The 11,818-nt window shown below is 40.3% G+C and overlaps 1 protein-coding gene across 1 annotated transcript; it reads left to right on the plus strand.

The window, feature by feature from the left end:
• Window positions 1-1,583: 1,583 nt before the first annotated feature.
• Window positions 1,584-9,538, plus strand: swi5 (SWI5 homologous recombination repair protein). Its single transcript, XM_049604330.1, has 5 exons — window positions 1,584-1,777; window positions 2,786-2,834; window positions 2,921-3,024; window positions 3,338-3,432; window positions 8,965-9,538. Exons 1-5 carry the CDS (start codon window positions 1,680-1,682, stop codon window positions 9,027-9,029), a joined length of 411 nt encoding a protein of 136 aa, XP_049460287.1. The 5' UTR covers window positions 1,584-1,679; the 3' UTR covers window positions 9,030-9,538.
• Window positions 9,539-11,818: the final 2,280 nt, after the last annotated feature.

Genomic DNA, 11,818 nt, shown 5'->3' on the forward strand with positions numbered 1-11,818 from the left:
GTGTGCGTTTGTGTGTGTGTTTGTGGATTGAACGTGACCTTTTGCTTTTTTAATCCACCACCGCTTTAGATTTAGAGCACTGATGGTGGCTTTGAATCAGTCTGAGAGGCACCTTGGTTGATGGGCAGCTCAGAGTAGCCTCGGTTTGGATTAGCACATGAATATATGCCACAACATCACTCTCAGATTATGCAATATTTTTCTCAGTCAACAAGTGAGTGGGTTGTTTCAGACACAGAGAGAAAGGGAGGGAGAATATGTATGTTATGAGAGGGAATCGGCAGAGAAATGAGATGAAGGCAGATACAGAGTCAACTCAAAGTGGTGCTTTTACACCATCTGGTGGTCCAGTAAGGATGGTGGTTCTGTTGGCACATCTCAGCCAAACACTGGCACTTAACCTAAAGGAATTTTGGGCAGACAACCCCTTTCATGTCAGTAAGTTTAACGTTAAGATAAATGTTTTTTTTTCCTTATATCCAATTACAATGAACCTCAGTTGAAAGGGTCACAAATGATTTTATGGTGTGATTTATTTTGGCATCAAATAGGCTACAATTGTCCAAATGGAACCCTTTGATGATTTAGCATAGGTATCACCTATAGCCTACATACCCAGGCAATTTAATAGCTTGTGACCTTTGCATACATATATCATAAATCATGCAAGCAGTGCATATATCATTTATCTCAACAGTCATTTTTTGAATTATCCTTTGAGCTCACAATTAATAAATCATAATACACAGATGGAGCTGTCAGTTTGAATGACATTGGTGTGTAGGACCTACTCACCTGACTTACATAGAATACTTGAGGCAAAGGGATAGCACAAATGGTGTTTTGTTGGTGATATTTTAAATGAGACAAAGAATAAAGTGATTTTTTAAAAGATTTTTGGAGTGTTTTTGCCTTTATTGATAGGACAGCCAAGATAGACAGGAAAGGTGGCAGAGAGAGCTGGGGTGACATACAGCAAAGGGCCATAGGTCGCTGGTCCCAAGCCGCTGCAGAGGACGTGGCACACACTCTACCAGGTGAGCAAGAGGCTGCTAAAGAATAAAATGACTTTGAAAGAAATTTGAAAGTCCAACAGAGTTGAAATATCCACAGTTTCTGGCTATGATAAATGTAATAATTTTGGTGAATATTCTTTATAAGGAAAACATGCCTTTCAAACCCACTTCCAGGTTTTGGAGTTCTTAGGTTATTGAAATAAATAAATAATGTGTATATATATATATATATATATATATATGCATATATATATATATATATATATATATATATATGCACCACTCCTCCCCCCTCATAAGTAACGAGCTTAGTGCTTTACACCCACATTGATCTAGTCCGTTTAAATGTTAACCTAATGTTGACTGCTGAATATCTAATATATATATATATATATATATATATATAAAGTCAGTCTTTAAGACTTGATGCGAGAACAATTACACTCCTGTCAAAATGAGAAGAGTTCTGAGTCACGGCTGTTACCAAGGTAACCAAACTATCTACGTCCCGCCTTTCGGTGTCAAGAGCCAATCCGGTTTAAGCATGTGTCTGTTTCCCATCAGCCGCGAACTACGAATTTCCTACTTTCTCTGTGTTTGTGTACTGCTCTTACTGCATGAAATAGACCATAACACACGCATTTTCATAACATTTACGGCAGTATGAACACGGAGCAGTCGGCTGAAAATCACTGTAGTGAAAATAAGTGTTCAGTTTCGACGCCGGAAGGGAACGACTTGAAGACGGGAGCACTGAAAAGGTAGGTTGTTAGCACACTGACACCAGCTACCTAGCTAGCTAGGTAACGTTATATCGTATGCTAGCTATTTTCAGGCATAACCGTTACCGCTGAGCTAGCTGTAATTACTTTAAAACAGTGTTTATCATAGCCGTGTTCCACTGTCCCTCTGTGTGGCTGTGATATTGCCTTAAGACCCTCCTGAGACAATATGTGCCGTCACTGTAATGTTAACTTTGTTATATTGCTGTTGCTTATTTACAGAAAGACCTCTGATAAAAGCAGACATCTTTCTGGGATAAACTCAGACGTCAGCTGACGTGGCAGCTTATTTGACAGGGTTTCATGTGGGGAATAAGCATAAATGAATGTCATCTGTTTGCTGGCCAATGATCACTGACAAAAAGTCAAAGTTTACCCATATTTTTGTTGACCTCAAAATCAGCTATCCTCCGTTTATAAAATATGACCACCTACATTTTTACTCTCATGAGATTCCTCTGGGTATCCCACCCAATCTGTTCAAGTTGTCAGATTTGCATTCTTAATTAATTTGTTAAATAGAAAAGCTATTTGCAGACATTGTCAGATGGAAAATGAATTCATTTTTACCACAACAGTGTGACTGAAAACAAAAGATGAGACATGTCCTTGCATTTGGCATCTGTGTTATCCTTGATAACTAGCATATTTTAGCCATGGCAAGGAAATTAATAAAAACTGTTCACAGTGGTAATTTAATTAACTTAAGATGTTAGTGATGTAATGTGCTTGTGTGCAACAAGCTGGAAAATTGCTCAGCGTTCTGAGAGATTTACACTCTTGCCGTAAACCTGACTTTTTCTTTGTATGTACACACACTGGCAATACAGCTTTTGCTATTACTGTCTATTCAGAAGTACTTTTCAAGATTTAATACTGAGTGATCATGTAACCAAACACCTAAAAGAAATATTATCTTTATGCATTTTCTCATCAAGTGAAACATACCCTGGCTTTAACAATAGTTTTCCTCCCCTCTCTCCCCAGAACTCCATTCTCAAGGTTTAAGAGAGTGCACTCCAACTTCAAATCACCTGTACGTAAACCCCCTCTTTGTCTGTAATACACACATAAAGTGCCACATGTGCATCCTAGTATGGTTGTCTGTTTTGCACCTGACAGCTTCAAGTAACCGAGAGTGCTAAAGTTAGCCCTGCTGAGGAGGTGGCGGAGCTAGAGAGGAGGAGAGAGCAGTTGGACACAGAGATAGCACAGCTGGAGGCTGAGTGAGTACAGCTGTGTGTGTTTGTCTGCCTGTATTTTTATCTTCAAGGTCCAACTTGAGTGATTTGGGTTATTGTTAAGCATGAAGTTAGTTAGTGGTTCAGTTGAGTGCTAGAGGGCAGGGAATCAATAGTGTTGATCCCCACAAATTATACCCTGAAATACCTATAATTCATGTGCACTTTTATGTGCTACTCTTGCTTTCACATAGTTTGCTTAATTTGATTTTTTGTATGTTTGTATTTGTGTGTTTGTGTATGAGCATTTGCACATATTTGCTTTTGTGTAAGACCACGTGTGTGTGTGTTTCTCCAGGGGATGCAGAGTAGAGGAGCTGGAGCATCATATTGATATGCTGCATGAGTACAATGACATCAAAGACATTGGACAGTCACTCCTGGGCCGTATTGGTAAGAGAACACCTTGTTTGGACATTTAAATTCACCAGTTTGTAAGTAACATTTAAAGGTGCGTGTAGAATTTACAAGGCATAGGTTTGCTTTATTCACAGATCAACCCCACTGCAAGCTGTCACTCCTTTAGCTCAGTTCTTTTGATCAAATCACCACACAGTCACATGGAGACTGTATGAATGGGTCTAATGTTTCCTACAAAGAAGCTGAGGTGTAGAAAATTTATGATATGACAGCAACATGAACCACCAAGTATAATACTTGACTTGTCTACTGATTGTAGCAGCCCTCTGGTTAGCAACAGCCTTTTTTTTGTATTTATGACAGATAAAGTCCAGTTGCAGTTATTACTTGTGAGTTATTTTCAACTATTCCTATGTGGGCTCTCCACACCAAATTAATGAGTGCTGCAAGATGACAGCTAACTAAAACTGCCAGTTGAATGAGTTGTCTGTCTGTCAATGTGACTCATATTTTACACCTCTTTGCTCACTTATGATAAGAGAGTGTGAACCCTGAACAGACTAGATGACACACACAATATGTCTTTTGTGGTGTGATTTGGAGCAAGGAAAACAAACTCTTAAAAAAGATAATCAGTACACAGTTGCTGTTGTTGTCACAGTGTTGTTGTCACAGTGACCAAATACTTTGGTCCCAAGTTATAGCTGCGAAGCCAGACCCAGGTTAAGTCTAAATGACTACGTTTACATGCACAAAATATTCTGTTTTTTGCCCTAACTCTGAAAAAGAAAATATTTCTACAAAACTGTTTACACGGCTTATGAAAATGAACATTCCACTGACATGCAGCTGTGCCTACCTAGATTAACGTGCCCTAAAATGTTGTTTATAATGTCAAAGTATGGAAAAGTGGAACAGCTGTCATTTGTGCCAGGCTTTTTTCAAAGTTTTCCACCAGTGGCAGCTTTGTTCAACTGTGCAAACACAGCCTCCCTCTTTCATTCCTTTAACCACCTTCATGAAAAGGTTGCATCGCGATATTTGCACATATCCAAAAACCTGTTGATATCCCTGTCTTTCATAATGTGTAAAAGTAGGTGTGTTTCTCCTTATGCCCAAAGAATGCTCCTAAAACCCGAATAATATCAGCATATCCCACATCTTAATTGGAAACTGCTATGTTCGGAAAAAGGCCTAATTAGTAACATCAAAACGGAATATGCTGTTTACGTGACTGCTATCAAATTTAATATACTGTCATTTTTGGAATAATAGTGAATTATCAGTGTGCATGTAAACGGACGTGAGAGTAAACGTGAGACGGAGGCAGCTGGAGAAAGAGAGACTTTGCACAGTCAGGCTCCAAAATAAAGTTATCTTCTGCCTCCTGCTTAGAAGTGGTGAATTTATAGCTCACAGTAACTAAATACGATACAGTCTATGGCTTTGCTTTGATATCTAGTGTCAGCAAAAAATGTTGTTGCCCTTTTCCAATCATTAGTCTTTAGCATAGTTAGCACACATTAGCTTGGAGGGCTTACCTCGCTTGTTTAATACATTACATGAATGGCGCTGTCACCCTGAATGCCCCCTGGAACCCTGTGCAAACTCTTAAACTCTGTATGGGAGAAAGGGAACGAATAGTTGAATATTCATTTTGAACAGCCAAATCTGATTCGACTGACATGATTCTGAGTCGGGTACAGCCCTTAAAAGTTTAAAATTATGTCTGTGGAGAATTCTCTATTCTTTACATCAGAGCAACTGTAACAAATCACAATTTCCCCTTGGGGATCAATAAAATATATTCTGATTCTGATATTATCAAAGGAACATTTGAATAAGCTTTTATCTGATCAGATAATGTGACTGTATCATGTAGGAAAGTGTGAACTGCAAATTATCAGCTTGGCCAAGTCTCATTCAGATTCAATTTGTACAGATAGCCACCAGAGGGCAATGTCTCTGATTCTTTCTGAGGCCTGAATCAAAAGCCAAGGCCAGTCTTAACTTAAGACAGTATTTAATCCCACATCACTGATTATGTCTGCATTTTTATTCCATGGGCCTGCCTATAAAACATTCATTCCATTAGATTAAGAGAAAAATGTTATTGGCTGAAGCGTCTCTCTTCTGTGGGGCGACTTGGTTATATTTAGGTTCCCATCTCATCCAGTTTAAGTAATCGAGCCTCTGCAAGTTCTTACTTTTCTGTGTCCAGTCACATGTTCACTGATCAGATTGTAGCTAGCACATCACTGTACTTACTCTGTGACATCAGACACTTGTGATGGCATTTCACCTCCTCCCTACATTTGTCATAATTCCTGTAATGCTGCGTAATACTGTGTAAATCCATCTGTCTGACTCTAAGTCTGGGCACACACTAGTTTACGAAGGTAGGCTGCAATGAGTGTTGTAAGTTTGTGTCTTTGAAACATATTTGTGTACATGTTATGCAACTCTGTGAGGGTCAGGAAGTGTGGAGAAGTTCACACCTTTCAAACCGTTAGGAGGGTTTTGGTGAATCACCGCCAAGTCACATTGTGGTCTGTGCGTAGCATGTGTCATAACAAACATGACTTTTTACCTACTTTTACATGCACATTGTTGAGTGTGTAGGGTCAAACACAGTCTGTACATTCCCAGACTTTTTTTAGTGATCATTGCGAAATAAGTACACAGGAAGAACGCAAATAGTACTACGTTCCTCAAAAGCTCTAATGTCACTTATGTTCTGCTTCTGTGTCTGTCTGTGTAGAAAAACTGGGCGATCTCATATTAAATATATATTGTGAGTTAAAGCTTGCTATCTCTTTAAATTCTCTGTCAGTACAGTACAGTGGAGAGTCAGGATGATAATGACCTCTTAGTGAATGGAGATGGCGTTTCCCCTCTGACACAATGGCAGTCTTTCACATCACTTACACACATACACCATTAACAATCTCTGTCTGTCGTGCAAGCACATGCATACACTCACACACGCTGTCAAAGACAAACACATGCTATCATCCTGTCTTTCACCCCGTACTGCTTTCTCTTTCACTTTTTCTCAAACACACACACACACAAACACAGACTTTCACAAAGAGTCTACACTTAAACACTGAGTTGCTGTTGTATGCTGAAGGAGGAGATGGGTGGGCTGAAGAGAGAGGAGACATGAGGAGATGCCCTGCATTACCCTTTAGAGACAATGTCCCTTTGTGTCTTACTATGTCTGTCCGTCTGACTGTAGGTCAGGATTAAGGCCATTGTCACATCTCTCAAGAAATGTATTTTCTACACCTATATAATCTTAGAAATGTTCACATTTTTCACACCTTGAAAGCTATTTATATAACCCAGGAGTTTTTTCTTAATCAGAAATTTGCCCTGAAACAGGTTATTCACATCCATATAACTGCACTCAGTGAAGGAAAACAGCATAAATAAGAATAATTTTGGAAGGAAACTCATTCAAATCATTGGACTGTAACCCATTGGAGCGTTGGGTGTTGCCCTGCAGGCATTAGAGTGACAGACAAAACATTAAACAGTGAACCTCTCTGTTGCTTCAGGCCTTCAAACTTATATCCCAACTGCACTGCATGTACACACCCTTACCAACGAATAGAATTTGCATAAGGTAAAAAACCAGTTGCCTCACTTTATGGTTAATCCAATGCTTGTTTTTGTCAAGGCTGGTAAGAAGATCAGGTAAAGATATCCGAAGGACACAGTTCTTTATCAAAAGAAATGGTTGCTTCTTTTCCAAGGTGATGTTTTGCTTGCTTTTTCTCCTGCTTCACACCACTTCTTTTTTAATGTTTTGTGTCTTTGACTTTGACAAAAAACTGTAAAACTATTGACAGGCTGTGTCATTATTTGTTTTACATTTATAGATTACAAATTAATATTGGTTGATCTAAGAGTCCAAACATTAAAGCTAGAGTTGGCAGAGATCTGGAAAACACAAAAAACGTCAGAATCTGAAAATATACCCTCCTCTTGCAGCTCCTTCTCGCTCTCCTAAGCCCCTCCCACCAGACGACCACAGACATATAAACACGCTTCATACAGTAACCCGGGGTTTCCTATACATTCATTTATTCAATCTTATTTCATTGTAGAGTTGCATGCAGTGCAGTCCCTTAGCCCTCCTTGCCCCACACTCTCTCTCTGTTTATCAGGCCACAAATGAGACAAGTATTAGCTAGCCAGCCACCCCACGGTCCCTTCACCTCACTCCCCTACTATGGATTTCTTTGCCAGTTGGAGAGCTGACAGCAGCTCCAGAGACCAACCTTTGATTGGTGGTTGTAGCTACTCAATTTCGGCCAGTACAAACCTCCCAGCCGCTGGGTGTCACAGTGGACTGGTGGCCAGCAGCAGTGCCGGGTCAAACCCGTGTAATGGCAGCAAAAGAAAGTTTGCTGATCCAGCAGGGAGTCGGTCTGTCCCGGTCCCTGTAGGTGGGGTTTGCACTAGCTGGATTTGGGTTGCTGCGGCCACTGTCTGGGGTTCTCCTCCTGGCGAGGTGGTCTGTGTCAGTGGGGAGTGAGGTGTAGGACACACTGTGATTCGAGGCTCTCGCTAAAGTTAGCTACATAAATGTGAACTTGAAGCCGCAGCTGACTCGGGTTAGCAGAAGGCGGAACTATTATCAACACTTTCTTTTCATCTCTGAAACAATTTGCCAATACTGACATGCATTTTATTTTGTTTTATATCAGACTCTCTTTTTGAGAAGTTTGTCTTCCTTTCATGGGTTGCTTTGCAGTATCGGCAGTTGTTGCTAATGCTGGAATAGCAACTCTCTCTGCAGAATTTTCCACCATTGAATCGGGCTTTCACCATCTGAAGAGACATGCATGGGCGTCTGCATTTGTAAAACAGCCAATACCAGTGCCCTCTCTCTGAAATTACCTATGACTGGCTAAAATCTTCCGTAACAGACAAGATTTCTAAAGCCTAAAAACAAAGTCAAGAAGAGGTGCATGAGTCTGGTGTTCTTTCAGTCCACTTGAATTACAGTATGCTCAAAGTTCATTGCCTAGTGATGCCAACATTAAACTGCCTACCCCAGTTTTAACTGACATATTTTGTTATTGTCAGCCCTGGTAACATCCTATCAGTGCAACACATATGCGTGCAACAGATGCTACAGCTTTATCAGCCCTGTACTATATTTAGGAAAACACACTACAAGCCAACTGGTCTTTGTATCAGACTCAGCCCGACACAGCTCAGCACAGCTTGGTTCTGCGTGATGTAAAAGAGGCAGAGATCTAGCTTATGTGGCTACTTTAATGGATCTTTTCGAGTATATAAGATATTATACTTTAGCGGGGTTAATGTGTGAGAAACTTTTGCAATTAAAATGGAGATGGGCCAAGATATTTTAAATCACAAATTTAAAGCTGATGTAAACAAACTTTTCACCAAGTACATGCAAGTCTGTCTGGTACTGCGATGCTTAGTCTGTTCAGTGTTTTAAGGTTTGTTTGAAAAGTAGACCAGAGGGAGTTGACCCTGTAATCTGCTGAAGGGGCCTAACCCTGACTTTGCTATGTCTTGCAGCTGCTGTGAGGGGGACCACCACACGAGATCTCTACAGCCACTTTGGTCTGGAACTGGATGACTGAAAAAAGAAATGAAATTACAGCGGTGAGAGCGGCTCTTCAGCCGAAGGGGAGAGGGGCTTACAGAGAAAAGACCAAAGAACTTTTAGATAGGAGAATGGATTTGGACTAAAGATGTGACTGGAGGAACTGTTGACCTCAACTGCCTCCTTCAGACAGAGCAGAGGTTTGCCAATTTTCTCTGTGATTTAGTTTCCACCTCCTTACAGAGAGAGATTTCAACAGTGGGATTGTGCATGAAAAGAGGAGAATGGCGCTGGCCCTGCAGACAGGCATGATATTTCAGAAGCCCTCTGCAAAACCATTAACTTAACGCTTTGTTTTGTTTTGACATTTGAGCTCATGTTAATTTAATTTGGATGAGGGTATGCACGATGCCTGCAAGAATGTAAATTACTTTGGTTTGTTAGTTACAGAAAAGGGGGAATGCTAGATTGTTAACCAAAAGTGTAAAGTATAGTGTACGAGCTCCTAGTATAATATGCTTTGTATGCTGACAATAACATGTAATAAATAACCACAGACAGTATGTTCCCATTTGCATTGTACCTCTAAGTCCGCTATGGAAACTCAAACGCTACAGATACATTGTGGTTATAGCGGGTCCTCTTCTAACTAGTCCGCCACGTTCCTGCAGTATCCCAGAACAAACAGACCAAACACTGGCTCTAGATAGGGCCATTTACATTTTTGAATTGGCCACTGTAGTTCTGTTACACACTTGGGACAATTTCAGTTGAGCCACCTCAATGCTAAATGCCATTAAATCCTACGCACTGAACTTTAAAAGGAATACCAAACCCACAAAATGACCATTTGTAAATCAGTTAGTCATGCTGTGTTAAAGCCACTAGTATTGGACTGTGGATTTAAAGATAGCACAGGTAAGTTTCACTTTCAGTTCAGTTTTAAATAGTAAGGTTTTCGCAAAAATGCATGGTCTGACAAGCTTTCAGAGTAAGCATGAATCCCATACTGTCACTCCCTGCACTCCTTGAAGAAATGATATCATATTTTAGGGGAAATGATTCCAGAGAGAAGCAGACAGAGGGGTCTACAGTCTGTGTTTGAAGGATATATCCAGGATGTCAAACTGACTCAGCAGCAACAACAGGTTAAAAAGACAAAGATAGTTAGAAGCTAAAGCCGAACTATAGGCTACAGATCACAGTGTAAAAGTGAACCACCACATCACTGCTGATCGACACAGAAGACAATGAATATAAAGGGAGACTTCACTGATATTGAACCAGCTGTGTGGCATCACAGTGTGTGCAGATGAACAGTGTTTGGCTTCACCCCTGTGCTGCTGCCAGCACCTGGACCTTGGCCACTGTACAGGCAAGGATCTGCTGGGGAAGTCAAACAACGTTCATCTGCGCACACTGCGATGACACACAGCTGGTTGGATATCAGCAAAGTTTCCCTGCTTCCCTTCACTGGTTCCTGTACAACAGGGTCGGTCTCTTTCACTGTTATAATCGTCAAAAATCAAAAGCAGCGTGTGTATACATTCAGTAGGCTATATCTTCAGTAGCTAGCTAGCTAACCCTACACTTTTCACGGTTTGGTTTTGGTTTTGGAACAGGGAAGAAACGTATATCTTTTTCTAACCTCTCCAGGTAACGAGTATCATTAATACATGACATGCCCCAGGCACAACATTTAGCTCCAAATCCACAAAACCAGCCTGAAGCGATTGCATTAGAGTCAATGGAGCACAGCTTCACAAATTCCAGGTAACACAGCAAGGCTAATTGAAAAACAAATGGTCATGTTGTGGTTCAAGTAAATGCATTTAAGAGAAAGATTTCAATTAATACGTTTAGTTTATTTTGATAGATTTTACTTGTAAAACTAATTTGTTTTATGAACATATGACACATTAATTTGCTAACATCCCCCTCAAGATCACATTAATCACCACTCACTTTTAAAAAAAAAATAATAGTGGAGGAAAAAGGATATTAGGCAACTGTCACACTCATTTACAGTTTCCTGTCTGTCTTCACTGTACCATGTAAAAGTTTAACTAAAAAGACAGGGTTGGGTACCTGCTTCCTGTATTTAAAAAACAATTTCCAAAGCTGCTCTGCTTCTCTGAACTGTTCATGATATGTACTGAACAGAAAACACAGACTAGCAGAATAATACACTGGGCGTGCCCTTATCTGTCTAAGAACCACTGATAATGTGTCTTCACAGACTGATAGCGGCAGAAGAGCTTCACAGCTCTGATGATGCCCTGTTTGACTGTGTGTGTGTGTTTTAATGGGTGTCTGTTGACTTTATCTGCCATTTGCAGGTCAAAGCTCATACGTTTTACTTATCATAATCTTTGAATCACCTATCAGCCATTTACCATCTCACATACTGGGGTCAGTGTAGGATACCGTCTGTTCATGTACCATTTAAAACTAGATGATAACTGTCTATCAGTGTAAACCTTGATGTTTATCTGATAAGTCTGGTATTTTTGCAGATGCAGTCAAGTATTTCAAAACGGGTGACACCTAACATATTTTGTAGGAGTTTAGAAACAAGAGTGTCACCATTAATTTGGGCTCTGTAGACCACTGGGGGAGTGGCCTCTGTTAACCTTCAGCAGTGACCCGCAGCACTTTGTTATAGTACATGTTGCAATCTTTCCTGATGATGCAATGTGTTTCATGACATGTCACATTGCTGTAATGAACACTGTGTGAAATGTCAGCCTCCTTGTGTCATTCAAAAGTAGGCCCTAAGTTATTCTATTGTGGCACCGTGGGCTTCATGACTCCTCCTGTCTTAAA

This window comes from Epinephelus fuscoguttatus, linkage group LG18 (assembly GCF_011397635.1).
Source record: "Epinephelus fuscoguttatus linkage group LG18, E.fuscoguttatus.final_Chr_v1".
NCBI lineage: Eukaryota > Metazoa > Chordata > Actinopteri > Perciformes > Serranidae > Epinephelus > Epinephelus fuscoguttatus.